The sequence below is a fragment of the Geotrypetes seraphini genome, chromosome 4 (assembly GCF_902459505.1).
Source record: "Geotrypetes seraphini chromosome 4, aGeoSer1.1, whole genome shotgun sequence".
Taxonomy (NCBI): domain Eukaryota; kingdom Metazoa; phylum Chordata; class Amphibia; order Gymnophiona; family Dermophiidae; genus Geotrypetes; species Geotrypetes seraphini.
The window spans coordinates 262,581,688-262,601,144 of record NC_047087.1 but is presented as its reverse complement, the minus strand read 5'-3'; the positions used below and the strand labels follow the sequence as shown (position 1 = coordinate 262,601,144).

The following is a 19,457-nucleotide window of genomic DNA, read 5'->3' as shown; positions in this document are numbered from 1 at the left end:
GTGCAAATTGTGTAACTCCTTGGACACAATATGCACTTGATTTATAATTTAGTTGTTTTGTTTCAGTTATGTTGAATTATTTCCTGTGGCTACATACTGTTCATAATAAGATAGGCAGTGTAGAAGATTTTTAATTAAACAATATAATCTTGGAAAACATTTATTGACTTACCTTTTTGTAAAGTGTTTCTAATGCTGGATGAAGGAGTGCAAAAGAAAAATCCTTTCTGGTATGCCATGTTTGTTTGATTGGAGAAGCTAGTGAAATAATATCTCCACTTAGTTCAAACCAGTGTTTTCCCTTAATAAAATATTTAGGAGCACTACATGTAAAACTTTGAAACTTTATATAAACTATTCATAAAAATCAACAATGCTATTATAAAAGAAATGTATAATAGTTCCAAGGGTATAAAAAATTATACAATGATCTATTGGGATTCACATTCACTAATAAGTTGTGACACACACAAACACACCCCCTTAAAAAATGCCTTCACTGTGAAAATAGTGACACACCAAGGAGTTTGTCTTATCCTTAAAGCACCTCTGTGAGAGGTGCTGCAATGATTGTTTCCTTTTCTATAATCTAGTCTAGTGATACATGTGCGCTCTTTAATTAGATTCTGAAGAAGCAGATTTTTTTCCTGACTATTCAGCTAACTCTGAACTTTAGGGCTCCTTTTATCAAGCTGCGCTAGCGGGATTAACGCATGCGACTTTTCATCACACGTTAACCCCCGTGCTGGCCAAAAACTACTGCCTGCTCAAGAGGAGACAGTAGCGGCTAGCGCGTCCCGCGGTTTAGTGTGCACTATTACATGCGTTAAACCGCTAGAGCGGCTTGATAAAAGGAGCCCTTAGTTTCCTATTGGGAAAGTGTGTCAGGAGTCTTCTCACTCTGTACACATAGAAGAGCCTTGTATTGCGCAATTAGTGGGGGAGGGGGAGAATGAGATTCCAGCATGCTAGGGGAGGAGAAGGCAGTTGCCCTTCCCAAGAGTAAGATGTTTAAGTTAATCCATCAGAGTTATGTGTGTCTGACTATCACAGGTTTAAGTCTTGCATGTTGAATCTTACGTTAATTGTGCTGCCCACTCCTGGTTATAAGATTTTGCTATAAAATGAAACTTTGAAATAAATATTAAAAAGTTAGAAAATAGAAATGTTCTGGTATATTCACAGCTGAAGCCACCAGGGACAGGACTGCAGAATGCAAAAGCAAATAGGGCTGGAGGTGTGACTAGCTAAATTAAAAGTGGACATAGCAAAGGAGCAGGAAGGTGTACATCCGAAGGAAATTTGGGAAGTTCTGTTGGCTCAGTTGGTTGACCTTTTCAATGCTTTTCTAGAGTCGGGATGGTACCGTAGGACTGGAGAAGGGTGGTCCCTCTTCACAAAAGTAGAAGTAAGGAAGCAGTAGCAAAACTTCAGGCCATTAAGTCTGAATTCTGTGGTAAGTAAATCAATGGAACCGCTTTGAAAACAGAGAATAGTGACATTTCTGGAATCCAGTAGATTAAAGGACCAGAGGCAATATGGATTCACTAGAGGCAGGTCTTGTCATTCAAATTTGATCAATTTCTTTGACTGGGTGACCAGAGAATTGGATAGGAGTATGCTAGATGTGGTGTATTTAGACTTTATCAAAGCCTTTGACAATGTTCTACATAGGTGTCTAATAAATAAACTGAGTGTCCTTAGGATGGACCCCCAAAGTGATGGATTGGGTCAGGAACTGTGAGTGGAAGGCGATGGAGGGTACTACTGGTCAATAGAGATCACTCTGAGGAAAGGGTTGTTACCAGTGGTGTGCCGCAATGTTCAGTTCTTTGGCCTGTACTTTAACATTTTTGTAAACTATATTGCTGAAGGGCTGTCTGGTAAAGTTTATTGTTTATTGAAAGCTTCTATAACTCTACTACTGACTGGGGGTCAATTCAGAATGGTTTACATTGCTTCTGTAGGGTGTTAAATGCATGAGCTCTGTAAACGGTGATACAATACCTGAGTTTCTGAAAATAGTTTGACTGTTTCTGTGATGGTTTCCATACAAGAGCATCTGTATTGGTGTTACAGTACACATGTAAAATGTTTCTGTGATGTTTTCAATAAAGTATTTACCTATAGTAAACACATAGGGACTCATAATCGAAACAGAAATACCCATATCGGCACTTGGACGACAAAAAAGACAGGTCTCAAGTGCCGATAATCGAAATGGGCTTTTAGACATATCCAGAGACTTTTTAGGCCTCTACATCCCGCTGTGCGCCCACACAATATCCCATATTTTTAAGCGAATTTATATTTCAATAAGGACTGCATTGCAAAATAAATAAATATAAATCTTGTAGAGTAATATTTCCTCTTTGAGATGGTACTAGTTAGAAAAAGATTCAGGCAGACTCTTTTTTTATAATTGACTCTGAAAATTGATAAATTTCAGCCCCTGTGTCAATAGTGCAAAATTTGAAGGAATGTTGAGATGCAGTTATTCATACTGAATTGATGGAAATTTGACAGTGTAAAGTCCAGTGCAAGAATAATCTACGATGCAGTAGGAACTGAACCCATGTCCCCTAGTTTTCAGAGCACTGCATTAAACATTTGGGCCCTTCCCTCTGCTCTAGCTCTCCATTTGGGCAGCAGCATGTCCAATGCTGGCCCTGGCCCTTGCTGTAGCTGGTGGGAATCCCTAAACACCAGCTGAGGACCTCCACCAAAGATGGTTAGAACGCCCTTCTATGAAGCGTGGTAGTCACTGGCAGCATCCTTGAGCCATTGATGTGCCAAAAATATTGACAAACAAAAACAGGGAGCACTTCTGAAAATGCTACCCTGGAGATTCAGGATTTTAACTTCCTATCTATGAGTCTAAATTTGGTGTCCAGAATCTCCCTACCACATTTCCCTATGTCATTGATACCCACAAGTGCCAAGACATCAGATTCCTCCTCAGGCTGGTGGCGCATGAGGTCCGTCACCTTCACACCAGGCAGGCAAGTAACCGAGCAATCCTCACATCCATCAGCTACCTGGCTACCTACATGCCTAATGATTGAATCTCTCACTATAAAAGCCTTCCTAACCCTTCCCTCCTGGGCAGAAGCCCCTGGAGACATATCATCAGATTCCTCCCCAGCCTGGTCACGCATGAAGTCTACCACCTTGGTCTGCCACCATGGTGACACATGAGGTCCGCCACCTTCACACCAGGCAGGCAAATGACCAAACAATCCTCACATCCACCAGCTAACTGGTTATCTACAAGCCTAATGATTGAATCTCCCACTATAACGGCCATCCTAACCCCTCCCTCCTGGGCAGAAGCTCCTGGAGACATATCCTTGGTATGAGAGGACATTGCATCCCCTGGTGGGCAGGTTCTCTACAGTATTGCCTCCTACTTCACCAGGGTGATGCTCTCCTATAAGAAGACCTCCCTCCTCCGAGGCAGCACAGATGCCGCCAGACCGGAGAAGGGACTTTTCTACAACGTTCCTGTAGGTCTCCTGAGTAGCCACTGTTCCCTCTAAGCTGAGCAGGTGTCCTCCAGCTGCATTGCTACCACTAGGGGGTGGAATATTTTCAGTCGCTAAGGACAGGTATGTTCCCTGGAGTCCTGCAGAACTTGCCTGTCCCTCACAATTGAAAAATGTGACAGTAAAACAGCACCCTCTATTGGTGAGACTGTGGGTGGAGGACTCCTGCTCAGCTTAGAGGGAACTGGCCCTATGTACCTCTCTGTCTCCCTCAGCTCTTCTAAGTTTGTTACTTTAGCCTCAAGAGATCAGACCCATTCCCTGAGTGCTTGGAGCTCTTTGCACTGTGCACACACATAAGACCTCCCTCCAATTGGGATATAATCATACATGTACATACTCAGTACAAAAGAATGGATAGCCCCCATCTTGCTGCTGGACTGCTACTTGCATTTTAATATTGGTGATTTCTTTGTTAAGTTGCTAAGGAAATTGAATATGTACTCTAAGCTCCCCTAAGATTGCTAGTTATATGTTAGATTATGATAATGTTTTAATTTTTATTATTATTTTGTAATTAGTATGTTACCCTCCAAAGATTTCTTAGACTATTTCTTAAGAGCAAATTACTTTTTTAGCCTTCTAATTGGTTCAAGGAACAGCTGTGTCCTGATCTGATTTTATGCTCTGAAATGCAACCTAAAATACTAATCTAGACTAAAAAAAACCCTAATAGAGACTCTAAAGGCTACTGCTACTATCCATTCTTCGTGTCCAACCCTTGGATACTCTGTAGGCCAGTCCTTGCCATGCTTCCCTGTTTTCCTAAATTGACTTTGCTGTAAAAACAGAGTAATGAGTTAAAAAAGATAAAAGAGAAAGACAATGAAATAACCTACTGAAACACGTTTTACCTTTTCCCAAGTTTGCAGGTAAGATATTCCAATGGAGGTTTTCTTCCCCTTAGCAGATCCTCACTCTAGACTGATTACTTCCAGATCCAGCTGAGATCCTAGATCTCTCTACTCCTGAGCTCTGGTAGTCATCATGCTGATTAGCCCTGATTACAGTTGGGCTAACCCTTAGTTTATCCTTTATCTGCCTAGTGCCTGCTGGGACTTGTGGTTTTTTTCCCTGGCTGTTCTTAGGCTATTACTAGGCAAGGATAACCGGGTCCCTGCAGTGCTGCCCTTCTTTTGGTGTTTATTAAACAGGGGTATTTCTTTTCCCTGATTCTAGGAGCAGGGCCAGGAGTAACTCCTGGAACCACAGGTAACTCCTGGAACGTTACCCGCCTCACTTCTGTAACCTCATGCAAGCGCTTTCCTGCATCTGTACACAATTGTCCTCTCCACTCCACCTCACAATCACGTACAGACGCAGGAAAGCACTTGCGTGAGGTTACAGCAGTCAGGCTGGCAACGTTCTAGAACGTAAGGTAACCATTGGAAGCAGTGCAGCTTGTGCAAGTGTCTGGTGCTGGAGGAGGTGAGAGCTGAAGGCGGTTGCAGATGCGACCGCCGGACACTTAAGGCACAAGTTTTCCATAAAGAATCATTCTTTATAATACCGAGGGCCTCAAAATAGTACCTTGCCTCTTGCAGTTGATACTTTGATAGTTTTTCACTTTCTGCATGTTACACTGCTTTCAGCTGTGTATAGCTGAAATTATCAGAAGCAATTAAGGAAAGATTTATAAACTATGGTTTATAAATCTTCCCTTAATTGCTTCTGATAATTTCAGATAATCCACATTTTGGCTTTGTAGGTACTTACCTCATGCAAAGTTGTCAATAAGACATTAACTACCTACAAAGCCAAAATGTGGCCCTGCAAAGGGTTTGAGTTTAAGATCACTGGCTTAGGGGGTACTTGGCTTGAAGAAGTTGAGAAACACTGATGTAGCCCATGCTGAACAGATTTCTACAGTCTATGTCCCATATGTGGGAAAACAGATCTGGAGGGGTTGTAGTAGGCTTTGATAACACCTTGGTAGCTGGGGAAGTAGGCCCAATGCAGGGCAGACTTTTTTACAGAGTGACCCTAAATATGGAAAGGATGGATCAGAAGCAAATATGGTCTGAGTACAGGTCTTGCATATCTGGGAGGGAGGGGAAGACATCCTATATTAGAACTTAGCAAGTATGTAATATACTGGATTGCTGGTTCAACATTGCCTTGATAATAATGTGACTGTTGAGCAGACTGGCTAGACCTTGCACCATTCACTATATTATTATGATGCCACATATTGAACACAATATTACAAAGAGAAGTTTGGATAACAGTTTGAAAAGAACTATTAACTGGATAACATTGGGTGAGGTGCAAGAGCTAATGGGGAAATCTTTTTAATTGCATGTAAAATGAAAAGTATGCATGCCAAAGGTGTTAATTTTGTTTCCATAGATTATCGCTTGCTTTGGTATGGACTGAAGAGAACAACACTGCCCAGGGAGGCAAGGAAGTGGAGCTGAGAAAAATGATTAATGTCTTCTACAATCCAACTCGCCATAAAGAACGGATATTGACGTAAGAACCTAATCCTTCCATAAGATGCCTGCACAAATTTAGCACAGTGAGCACAAAAACAGACATTTGAACCTGATATATTCATTCATACACTTTTTTCACTCCCATTTATTAATGTTTCGCAGACAGTTTGCAAAGGTGAAATCAGTGACTGTATGCTGCAAAAGTGAAACGTGGAGGCTCAGTTAAAGGGTGACACCTGATTTAAGTTAAGTAACCACTAGGTGATTTATATAAAATTAAAAAATTATTTGTAGATTGAACACTGGACACTGAGAAGATTCACCTGTAAAATAACAGGAGTAAAGGAAAATTTTTCTGACCAATGATGGCTCAGTTGAGAAGAGTGTGGGCATGAGATATTTAAAAGCCCGACTACTGTGAGCACTTGTGCTCTTTTCCTTCCAGTAGTAGAAGAGCTGAAACTAGTTTATTTAAAAATTTTGAATTTTTTTTCATGGTATTGATTACAGATATGAGAGTCAAGGTGTATTTAGAAAGGTTTATTGTGAACCATTTTGTGTGTCTAATCTACCATTTTTATTAGTCATTTTGCTGTAATCTTCAAAAATGTTTTAAAAAATACATTTTTATGTAAAATTAACCTACTTGCATAAGGGCTCCTTTTTCAAGTCTGCAGTAGAGGTTTCTACCACAGGCCAGTGAGGTAAATGCTCGATGCTCATTGGAATTCTATAATTGTTGGAGCATTTACTTTGCCGGCCAGCAGTAGAAACCTTTACTGCAGCTCTGGAAATGCAGTGTACATCTTTCATTTTCCTTGAATTTTTCATTATACCACCAGTGACCTTTGTCATATTAATTGCTGTATTAGAAGCAGTATGTTCGAGATTGTACTTTTTAACTGAAATGTTTCAGTTTTTTTCTGTTATGAACTGCCTAGAACTTCTGGTGGGGCGGTATACAAGAAAATTAATTATTATCATTATTATTATTATTATTGTCATATAATATTCTCCCTTAATGAGACATTTATTTTTCTACTTCTTTTGTAAATTAGGAAAAAAGGGTCCTTTTACCAAAGTGTGCTAAATTTTTGCAGTTACTACATCGTTGTTGCCCAGATTACCAAATAGTAACAGCAAAGCCTCCTTCCCAATGAAAGTACATTTACTGCATGTTACGTGCATAATAGGTAATGAGTATGCACAGGATCAGTTTTCACAGCTTTAGCGACAATCACTTTTACCGACCCGATGCACAAAATGGCCCAGTGCGTGTTTTTCCCCTCAATCACCCATTTTCCGATCCAGTCATGGATATTAGCTAAAACCCCATGCGAAGTAGCCAAGCGAATGATGCACTAACATCGCTTGGCTATTCAAAAAAAAAAAAAAGTCCCCCATCACCGATGACGGCCCTCCCCCAACAAACATGGCACTGGATATCCGCCCCCAAGAGAGAAAATTAGAGGCCCCCACCCGAACTATCCCCTCCCCTCTCCCCTTCCTCCTGAAAAAAAAAGGTTGGAGGGATGCCACTTTTGCTCTTTCTATCACTAATATATCTAAAAAATGTATTGTCTCCCCATTTTACCATGTCAGCTTTTTTTTTCTCCCATTTGCATCTTTGCTTTCCTGACTACACGACCAGCCTCTCTTAACTTTTCCAGATATTTTTGCTTGTCTTTCTCATTCTGCAATCTTTAGTAGTTTATGAAAACTAACCTCTTATTCCTTACCTTCTCAGCTACTACTTTTGAGAACAAAAGTGGCATTCTTTTCCTTTTCCTTACTTGCCTCACAAAAAGGTTTGTCGCTTTTACAATTACGCCTTTCAGTTTTTCCCACTGCATTTCCACTCCTTCCAGACGTTCCCATCCAAACAATTCCTTGATATAATCTCCCATCCGAACAAAGTTAGGTTTTTAAAAATCTAGAACCTTTGGTTTTGAATGAGCCCTCTCTATATCCATCTTAATATTAAACCGTACCATGCAGTGATCACTGGATGCCAGATCACCCACTGTAACATCAGAAACACTTTCCCATTTGTAAGCACTATGTCCAGTACAACTCCATCCCGTATGGGTTACAGTACCAACTGCTGGAACAGCTCTCCTTGTAGAGAGTCCAGGATCTCCCTACTTCTAGAAGACCCCCCAGTAGGGATACTCCAATCAGCATCCTGCATGTTAAAATCACCTATTAGTAAAACTTTCCCTTTTTTAGATATATTCTGAATGTTTACTATTAAATCTCTGTCCTCTTCTTCCGTCTGTGAAGGAGGCCTGTAAATCATACCAAGAGGAGGGGCCTTAGGCATCTGAGCCAACTAGTGCCTTAGGCTCCTCCATCTGAATTCCATGTGATGCACAGGGTGGAGCCTAAGGTCTGATGTCTGATTTGCTCCCCCTTGGGAGAGGCCTTAGGTGTCTGAGCCAATCAAGGCCTTAGACTCCTCTCCATGCATCACATGCAGGACTCGAAGCTGAAGGGACCGTGCTTCTCTCCAGCTCCCAATGTTTAACAAAAGTACAGGGGGGTTCAGGGAGTGAGGGGAATTTGAGGTTTTGGGAGGGAGGGGGGATGGGTGTGGGGGGGTAGGTGGCGCAGGGGGTCCAGGACTGGTTGGAAACATGGCACAGAATATTCAACCAGGCATGAGAGAGTAGGCATCCCTCCTGCCATTTTCACTGCCGGGGGTCGCAGTGCTGGTTCAGGGGAATCGTTTGGGAGGGCCATTGGCGCAGGGGGCTTTTTTTTCTTTTTTTTTAATGGGGCACATTGTGTGTGTGTATAACACACACACACACACACACACTCACACACACCATCTGTGCCATTAAAAATAGAAGCTCTATCAGCAGTGACAGGAAGCTGCTTCCCCTGTCACTGCTGTTAGGGCTCTGTGCATGTGTCAATCGCTCACTAAGCAATTGATCTGTTGGGTTTTGTCACAATCCTAGCCCTAAAGCTCGGCTTGTGCCAGACGTGCCCTTAGCTAGTCCTGGCCCAGCCATACAAAGAGCCAACCACGGGGATAGGGTTGTGACCAGGAATAGGGAAAAACCTACATTTCCCTTTAATTCTGAGATAGCTGATCTCCAGGGAGTAGAAGACTTTGGAGATAACAGCCTGGAACAGCCTCTGAGGAACTCTACTCCCACTGCTAACTCCCAGCTGCAAGAGATAATTAAAAATCCTAAGAGAGCTAGGCAGAAGGTGCAGGTGGGCCCTCCCCCTCAGAGAACAGGGCGTGTTCGCCTCAACGTATTAGAGGCTGCTCTGAGGAGGAGACAGGCAGTTTACCCTGGGCTAGCCCAGGAAGGGGTCTCACAAGATTGCTCTCCTGAGTCCCAGGACATAGAAATGGTAGAGACAGCTACTGACCCTGTTGCCAACCAGCCAGCACTACCAGAACGAATGGACTGCCTTGAGCCCACCAGCTTGCCTGAAGATATTCCTATGGAGGAGAGTTAAGTGGCAGGTTTGGGTAGTTTGTTATATGCCTAAGTGTAATTCCATTGTTGTCTGCTGCTCAGTGAATGTGTTTCTCCTGAGAGAGAGAGAAGTGAGACTTGTGCTGCACTGCTGGGTTAATGCAGGAAAAAAACAACAACGTTTTTTTCTTTTGAACTTAAAGGTTCTGCTCTAGTTAAGTTTACATTTTTGAGTCCTTACAAAGTGTGGCGCTGTGAGGGAGTGGTAATTGGGGAGAAACCACTTGACATCCTGGTTGGGATTGTGGGGCCATTTGTGGCATTCGGTGGTTTCAGCTACTCCCCTCTCCCACCAACTCCTGTTAAGTTGGTTGGGGGCCAAGCCTGCCTTATTCTGGGGCTTGGGCACAGTACTGCATGAAAGTGATACTAGCATTATTAAGTAACTGCCTGGTGCTGAAGGCAGCTGTATTCAGAACTGTTTGTTTATCTACCTGGATTAATTGCAGGAAGGTGAGAGCTGAGACAGGATTCGTTTTTGTCAGCTCTATTTTTGTTTTGGACTTGTTTATTCTATTGCTTGGAGAAAAGACTGACCTAAAGTCCCCTCTCCAGTGTGTCACCACAATAAAGTGTGACTTAAATGAACTTTAAATTGACTCTTTTGGAATCTTTATCCATATTGATATTGAATAGTGACCAGCAGGACTTCCTTCCTTTATGGGAAGCACGCCGGAGTAGCGCTTTCGTGAGCGTTGACCGGAGCCACACTGATTTACGGGCACCGGCAGCACTACAGTTTGCATGCGAATGATTTGCATACATACTTGGTAGTGCATTGATCGCTCATCCAGAATCAGCCAGAGAGTCGGCCAACAGTGATCCAGTTGGTATCTTTAGTGCATCCAAGCCTTAATACCACCTTTTAAGGCAGCATAAAGTGATGCACATTATCTGTTGTTATAACAGTTAATGTGTGGTAAGTTTCCATGTTTTAATTGAAAGGCACACCATCCTTACTAAATTCCATAGTACAAATTATGCAAGTGAATTAGTGAGTACTGGGTATCAAGCCACCTCATTAAACTGTTAACAAAGTCATGCATTAATAGCATTTAGCTATCCACATGTTAACTGATTTACACATTTTAGTAAAAAGTCCTTATACTTCTATGAATTCAAATAGAAAACTGATTTTCTGGTTCATCAATTCCTGAAAAAAATTATTTAAAAAGTTATAATTTTACTGCATTTTATTCTGTAACTTTCAAGACTATGAATTTACCTTTTCTTCTTTAATCAGGCGATTCTCCATTTTGTTAATAGTTTTCCTATGCAATTTGGGTTTTCTCTGAACAAATAATCCTTCATCTTCTATAATACGAGGTATCATATTATTTGGTAATTTATATCTGTGAAACACTTAGGAACAATAATCAGATTTATAACACTTTCCATGCAGCTTAAATATTTTAATTACTGGTAACAAAGACAGCCATAAACAAAGAAGTTTTATTATATGTTTTACACATGTATGCAAAATTAACTAAGAAAACCATGAAAAAGAGTTGCTTACCTGTAACAAGTATTCTCTTTTGACAGTATATCAAGTCATTCACATATGGGCTGAAGTTACATAGAAAAATGAAGGCAGATAAAAAGACCATATGGCCTATCTAGTCTGCCCAACCATGCCATCTGCTATCCCCTCCTCTCCCTTACAGATTAAATGTACTTGTTCCAAGCTTTCTTGAATTCAGATACACTTTTTGTCTCCACCATCTCCACTGGGGGGCCATTCCAAGCATTTCTTTTTCCATGAAAAAGTATTTTCTTGGGTTACTTCTTAATGTATCCCCTTTTACCTTCATCCTGTATAATTTCATTCCACAGTTTCCTTTCAGTTGAAAGAGACTCGCTTCATGCGCATTTATGCCATGTAGATATTTTAATATCTCTATCATATCTCCCCTCTCCCACCTTTCCTCTAAAGTATACATATTGAGATCTTTAGATCTGTTCCCATACGCCCATACTGACCATTTTAGTAGCCTTCCTTTGGACCGACTCCATTCTGTTTATATCTTTTTGAAGTTTGTACACAATATGCTAAATAAGGTCTCACCAGAGTCTTATACAAGGGCAATACCTTATTTTTCCTATTGGCCATTTCTCTCCCTATGCACCCAAGTATCCTTCTAGCTTTCAACCTATTTAGCCACCTTAAGATCATCATACACTCAAGTCCTGCTCTTCTTTCGTGCACATTCTCTTTCTTCACTCCCTGAACTGTACCATTGCCTTCGATTTTTGCAGCCCAAATGCATGACCTTGCATTTCTTAGCATTAAATCTTAGCTGAAAAATTCTGGGCCATTCCTCATGTTATTCACACCATCAGGGGTGAATACTGTAATGCAGATTTTGGTATCATCTGCAAAGAGGCAAATCTTAACAGACAGCGCTTCAGCAATATTGCTTACAATCAGTGATGTAGTAAGCAATATTGAGGGGGGAGGTTGGACCACCCCAGGTGCCATCTTGGTGGAGGCGCTGGCACCTCTCCTCCTCTCTGCCCCCCCCTTCATTCCCACTCCTCCCCTGATGCACGTATGCCTTCATTTCCCCACCACCGTATCTCTAGCTCTTCGCCAGTGCGAACAGCTCCAACATGCTGCTCATGCCTGTCTTGGTGCTCCCCTCTGATGTTACTTCCAGGTCCTGCGACTAGGAAGTGATGTCAGAAGGAGAGCCAATGCTGGAGAGAGCAGCAAGTTAGAGATATTGCTTGCACCAGGGAAGCTAAACAGATACAGGGGAAGGGAAGGGGAGTGCGAGCGGCAGAGTGGGGGTGAAGAAGAGAGCTTACAACAATGTTAAAAAGAACAGGTCCAAGAACAGATTCTTGCAGCACACCCCTGGTAACCTCCCTTTCCTCAAAGCAATCTCCATTGACCACTGCTCTCTGTCGCTTTCCACTCAATCAGTTTCTGACCCAGCCTATCACTTTGGGGTCCATACCGCGAGCACTCAGTTTATTTATTAGATGATTATGTGGAACAGTGTCAAATGCTTTCCTTCTATCCAGTTCTCTGGGCACCCAGTCAAATAAATTGATCAGATTTTTCTGACAAGACCTGCCTCTAGTGAATCCATACCATCTTGAGTCCTGTAATCCATTGCATCTCTTAGTGGTCCAGCAGAAGTCTCCAAGAGACATCACAAGCCATCTAGGCTTTAAATGCCATAACCCCCATATTCTTTCCAGCAGCAGAGGACCAGAAAGCTTATCTGCACACTTCTCCTAGTAGCCCCAGCAGAAGACACCATGAGCTATCACCCCTTTCTGAACATTTACAAGAAAAGATTTGATACACTAATAGAGAACTGTCCCAAAACAAGAGTCAATAATGAATATAACCAAATTTATGCTGATAATATCCAGTACACCTTTAGTGTCAAACAAATCCCCAGGACCAGATGGCATCCATCCGAGGGTCATTAAGGAACTGAAAGGGACTATAGCTGAACTGCTTCAGCTAATAGCAAATCTGTCGATCAAATCGGGAAAGATTCCATAAGACTGGAAGGTGGCGAATGTTACACCGATCTTCAAAAAGGGTTCGAGGGGAGATCCGGGAAACTACAGACTGGTGAGTCTGACCTCGGTACCGGGAAAGATGGTAGAGGCACTAATAAAGGACCACATCATTGATCACCTTGACAGACACAATCTGATGAGGACCAGCCACCATGGCTTCAGCAAAAGACGATCTTGCTTGACAAACTTGCTGCACTTCTTCAAAGGAGTAAACAGGCAGATAGACAAGGGTGACCCGGTCAACATTGTATACAGTGTTCCCCCAGTCATTCACAGTTGGCGGTTCCTTACGTTTGTACGGAATCTATCCCCTTTTAACTTTAGAGAGTGCCCTCTCGTTCTCTCCACCTTGGAGAGAGTGAACAATCTGTCTTTATCTACTAAGTCTATTCCCTTCATTATCTTGAATGTTTCGATCATGTCCCCTCTCAGTCTCCTCTTTTCAAGGGAGAAGAAGCCCAGTTTCTCTAATCTCTCACTGTATGGCAACTCCTCCAGCCCCTTAACTATTTTAGTCGCTCTTCTCTGGACCCTTTCGAGTAGTACAATGTCCTTCTTCATGTACGGTGACCATTGCTGGATGCAGTATTCCAGGTGGGGGCGTACCATGGATACAGCGGCATGATAACCTTCTCCGATCTGTTTGTGATCCCATCTTAATCATTCCTAGCATTCTGTTCGCCTTTTTCACCCCTTTCCTGGGGGTCTCTCTGAGTACTGCACCGGACATCCGTGTATAAGATTTTTGTTACCGATATTCATCACCTTGCACTTATCCACATTAAACCTCATTTGCCATGTCGCAGCCCATTCCTCGAGCGTGTTTATGTCACGTTGCAGATCTTCACAATCCTTTTGTGTCTTTACTACTCTGAATAACTTTGTATCATCTTTCAAATTTAATCACCTCGCTCGTCGTACCAATTTCCAGGTCATTTATAAATATGTGTGGGCCCGAGTGACGCTTTTCCAGTCCGAGTATTGTCCATTTACCCCCACTCTGTTTCCTATTCGCTAACCAGTTTTTAATCCACGTGAGTATTTCACCCTCAATTCCATGGCTTGCAATTTTTCGAAGCAGTCGTTCATGTGGGACCTTGTTGAACACCTTTTGAAAATCCAGATATATAATGTCGACCGGGTCACCCGTGTCTATCTGCCTGATTACTCCCTTGAAGAAGTGCAGTAAGTTCGTCAAGCAAGATCTTCCTTTGCTAAAGCCGTGCTGGCTGGTTCTCATCAGATTGTGTCCGTCAAGGTGATCAATGTAAGCCCTCCCCCCTTTGGATCTATTGTATTGCTGGTGGTCTAGTGGCTAGTCAGGGCAGGAGCGATCCACAGTTGTTCATGTACCACACCAGCTCCGCTGACAAAATAGTTTCTGGGACCTTCTGCAGCAATCTTTCCTTCACGTTAAATGAAGAAGCAAGGGCAGAACATAGACAGAATCACATATATTTTATAAAATATGTGTGTGCATATATACTTTGTAAGCATACATTTACACCAACTATGTGTCTTTATAAAATAGTCCCATAATAAGTACCTACATAGACTTCTACCTAGGTGACCCGTTATAAAATTATGCTCCCTACTTTTTTTCTTTTCGGTTTTCTTTGTTGTGAAGCAATGAAACACTATGCAATCCCTCTTTTACTTTTCATTTCTGAGAAAACATGTATTTTAAAACCACAATGATGTGAGCATAACTGGCTCCACATTTTGGGGAGAGGATAGTTTTACAGTATGCATGAGCTTACTCTTTGCAAGCAGGGACTTATAGTTCCAATTTCCCTATTGCATTACCTAGGAAAAGCAAGACTACAAGTTTACAAGGTATTCAGTGAGATAAAATCAGTATTAGATCAACCTTTCTTGAAAATCTGGAGCCAGTTGGCAGCCTTTACATTGAAAAGCTGTACCTTTAAAATGAATTTTGAGTGTTTTACATTGAACAAGATAATTTATTTTATATTTTCCTTAATAGATATAATACCTGGAGTACTGCTTGGGACAAAAATATGTTCTCCTTCATTCTGAAACTTCAGCTTGTTGCTATCATATTCAGCAGGTTTAGCTTCTAGCAAATTGGGCAATATAACTTCTTCAACAATATCAAGCACGGGACTCTGCTCTTCTTTGCTGCTTTGCTTCCTAAGACTTATATTTCCTAGTCCCTATTACATGAAAAACAAAGAACAAACTCGAATCTACAACATTCTATTTTGGTCCATTGAATTTCTTCAGCCTACACACACAAAAAACCTATAAAGAAACATAAAATAGAGATTAGGTTCTTATCTTGATAATATATTTTCCAATAGATAGGAATGGTATGCTGAACCAAGGGTCTTCCATCTCTTCCCATGAGTCTGTTGCAGGAGATATTGATCACTGATTTCAGCACCTCCTCTTTCTCCCTGCTCTCTGCTGTCCCCAGTCAATTAGTTTCAAAGCCCTACAAGAGAGAACAAGAAGAGAACGGGGAGACCACCATCACTTTGATGAAGGTCCAGCGGGCTGTAGCCAGACCGAAAGGGAGAGCCATGAACTAAAAATGTTGTTCCAGGACATGAAAACAAAGGAAGTGCCTGTGATCCAGGAATATTGGGCTGTGGAGATATGCCTCAGTCAAATCCAATCAAGTCCAGCGCCGCCAGGAACTCCCCTGGCTACACCAAGGCAATGACCGACTGAAGGGTCTCCATACAAAAATGAAGCACCTTGAGAGCAGGATACTTGAGGTCCAGGATCAGCCTCCAATCTTCTGAGCCTTTCTTGGGCAGATATGGAGTATCTGCTGGACCCCAAATCTGTGTCTGGTAACTGTTTGATTTCCTGAATGTCTAGCAGCCTCTGCAGGGTTGCCTGGATCTGTGCTGCTTTTTCCGGTCTGCCTGCCAACAAGTTCTCAAACCAGGCAGAGAGGGAACAGGCACACTCCATTTGAAGCCATTCCGGATGACTTCCAGAATCCATTGGTCAGCCGTGATAGCCTTCCATGCTTACTGGAAGTCCTTCAGCCTGCCTCTGATCTTACACAGAGAGGCTGGAGACCTGGCATCATTGCAACTTCTTAGGCTGCCCACCTGAATGGGAGTTGGGAGCAGGGAATTTAATTGCTCTTAGCCTGGAAGTCCTGCAGCCTGCCTCTGATCTTACACAGAGAGGCTGGAGACCTGGCATCATTGAAACTTCTTAGGCTGCCCACCTGAATGGGAGTTGGGAGCAGGGAATTTAATTGCTCTTAGCCTGCTCTACTCCTTAAATCTTTCTTTGTAACTTGTTTTGCTTCTCATTTTCCTTTTTTACAACCTTCTATTTCACTCCACTCCCCAGCAAAGTCTAATGCACTTTTCCCTAGCTAGATGCCATTCCATGCAGGTTTGGCTCACCCATCCCTTTACTGATTTCCACTTCTCATTCTCCTCTACAGGTGAGACTTTTTATTTGTAGATTTAACTCATCTTCAATTTATGACTTCCCTCCTTCCTCCCTCTGTACTTTTTAATTTTTCTCCTCTTGCAGAGGTATAATTTGATGCTTTATATTTGGGGGCAGGGAATTTAATTGCCCTTGGCCTGCTCTACTCCCTAAATCTTTTTTATAACCTATTCTGCTTCTCATGTTCCCTTTTCCCAGTCTTCTATTTCCCTCTGCTCCACAGCAAGATCCAATGCACTTTTCCCTAGCTAGTTGCCATTCCATGCAGATTTGGCTAAACCTACCCCTTTACTGATTCCCACTTCTTACCGGTGGTAAAGCGAGGGTAGGAGGTGTCCGGAGCAATGGTGCCCCCCTCCTATCCATCCTCTGTACCCTCCTCACCACGTCCCCTGTGCCCTCCCTTCCCACCTCGTACCTCTTTATAACTTCACAGTGCGAGCAGATTCTCCAGCCTGCTACTCACACTGGCTTTCCCTATGATGTCACTTCCTGGCCCCACGACTTGGAAGTGATTTCAGAGGGAGCCAGGCCAGCGTGAGCAACAGGCTAGAAGAGGGTGAGGGTGAAAGGCACTCAGAGCAAAGGCTCCCTTGCCCCGCCCTCTTCTCCATCCCTACCTGCACATGTAGTTTACCTACCCCCCTTCTGCCGCATGCACGCTGCTTCCCTTCCCCCATATCTCTGTAATGTTCCTGACATGAGCAGTGGGCCCAGGAAGTGATGTTAGAGGAAGAGTCGACACTGGCATGGCAGCAGCTTTGGGGTTGCTGCTCACTCCAGGAATGTTACAGAGGTACAGGGGAAGGGAAGCCGCACACATTCAATCATTTGCATGCAATATAGAAAGTGAATCAATCGCTGTTTCAAAATCAGCCAGGAATTGGCCAACAGCGATTGAATTGCTATCTTTAGTGAATCTGGGCCACAGTGTAATCAGTACAAATTGCATATCAGTACAATGAGTTGATGAAAACAGAATAAGGAATACAGGAGAAATGAAAAGGATCAACAATAACAGAAAAGAAAGTTTTATCAGCAAGCAACTGAGTGTAAGAGGGAAAATTATTTTACCTTATTAATATTTTGATAGACACTATAGAGTGGTCTAATCTTTTCTACTATGTATTTTTCTTTAACACTATAGAAATAGCTGTGTTCCCATAGATGTTTCATAGGGAAAAAGTTACCTCAAGTGCTTGCGGCTGTGTGATTTTAGACAAAGTCTTATCATACCAGCCTAATGCAAGCTATCATTGGTTCCTTCTTTTATCCCTTTTATTTTAATTAATAGTTTATGTTGTATTTTGTATTTCAATTAAAATATTTTTTCATTTTTTATTTTCATTTGATTAAAATTTTTTTTTCTTCAAAACTACTTATAGTATTTATATTTGCTTCTTAATAATGCTATGTTAGTACTCAAGGGGCTGTCAAGCTAATTCTGTTCAATATTGTACTTAGCTTTGGCTCTCCAATAAGCTAGAAATATCTTCTTTCAGCTTAATTTGTAGCTGTTAAGATTCAGCTTCCTCCTTTTCTGTAGCAATGTGTTTCTGTGTTCAACGGAGCGTCCCCGTTTCACTCTCACCAAAACCTCAACAGGAATACGTCCACACCCGCATATAAAGCTGTTTTTCTCATACTAACAGATAAAGGAAGAAGAAACCATCTATTGAGGAAGGGTCTGGGACTGCATAATCTAAATCCTGCTGTATGATTAGAGTTCCAATAAACTTTTTTTAATCAGTGTTAGAAGGTCTTAGATCTATCACATTGTTCATTTTTGTATCCCTTTCTTTTACCTATACACACAATCATATCTAGCTTTTACCTCTTGCCATTTGTTTTATTGGTAACTTATATAGTTTAAAATAAACTTAACTTATATATTTTAAAACAAACTTAAATGATGTTAATGCTCTACTTACTTAGGAAAATTTCTTTTCACCCGCTGTAACAATTGTGCACTCGCTCTGGAGGCTTGTTGTTCACCGGTATAAGTCCAAAGTTACTCGTAAAAAATGGCGGCATCCTTTATTTGTAAGCTAACCACTATTCAAACTTCATGGCTTCATCAAAATCTTAAAGTAAATTAAGAATCTTGACGTCATCAGCGTCATAACGTAAATTAGGAGATAGGGGGAAAAAATTGCTCCAAATTGAACAGCAATGGATTCATAGACTTCAAAGTTTAAATCCAAAGGGACTAAATGTTTCAATAAATTGGCAGATTTTCTTTACTGTATATGTTCTGTATTGACCTTCACCTCACCTAAATTGTCAATGTAAACAAGTTTTGACCTTTCGATTGCCTTGCTATGTTCTTCCTTGTTCAATCGCACTGTATGTAATTCATCTATTTGTTGTGAACAGCCTAGAACTCCCTGGGTATGGCGGTATACAAAAAAATAAATTATTATTATTATTATTATTATTAATAGGCAACACGTAAAAAGAATAAAAACAATAAAATAGAAATATTGGAATGATTGTTTAAACAGTAAACTTAAAATATCAAAAGTAGAATGAAGGTCTTAACATTTATAGATGAAGTAAATAAATACAGTGGTGCCTCACACAACGAACTTAATTGGTTCCAGGAGCAAGTTTGTTATGCGAAAAGTTCGTTATGTGAAACGCGTTTTCCCATAACAATACATGTTAAAAAAAATAATTCGTTCTGCAGCATAAAATATGCTAAGATGACATAAAAAAAGATAAATTTGTCAAAATGGTGAAAATGGTGGTCTTGCTGAGGCCAAACTCTTTGATGAGGTCACACTGTTTTACCCCACATTCACTCCTTCTAATTATTTCCCGTTTCATTTCAACAGAAATCACCTTCCTGCTTTTTTTAGAAGCCATGATATATAAAAAATATTGAGTTTATCTTAAAAGGACGACTGTATACAGTGAGAGAGGGCAGTTAAGCGCAGTGACTAACGACTGCCTGCAGTGCCTGCGCGGAAGGATGCAATACATCGGCAGCT

The 19,457-nt window shown here is 41.5% G+C and overlaps 1 protein-coding gene across 4 annotated transcripts in view; it reads right to left on the bottom strand.

Moving 5' to 3' along the window:
• Window positions 1-19,457, bottom strand: part of CC2D2B (coiled-coil and C2 domain containing 2B) — a 212,163-nt gene that overhangs the window by 165,149 nt on the left and 27,557 nt on the right. For all 4 annotated transcript variants that reach the window (XM_033943399.1, XM_033943396.1, XM_033943398.1 and 1 more), the window contains 3 exons: window positions 15,017-15,197; window positions 10,706-10,842; window positions 173-301 (listed from right to left, as the gene is read on the bottom strand). In XM_033943399.1, coding sequence (XP_033799290.1) covers window positions 173-301; window positions 10,706-10,842; window positions 15,017-15,197 — 447 coding nt within the window. The remainder of the gene's footprint in view (window positions 1-172; window positions 302-10,705; window positions 10,843-15,016; window positions 15,198-19,457) is intronic.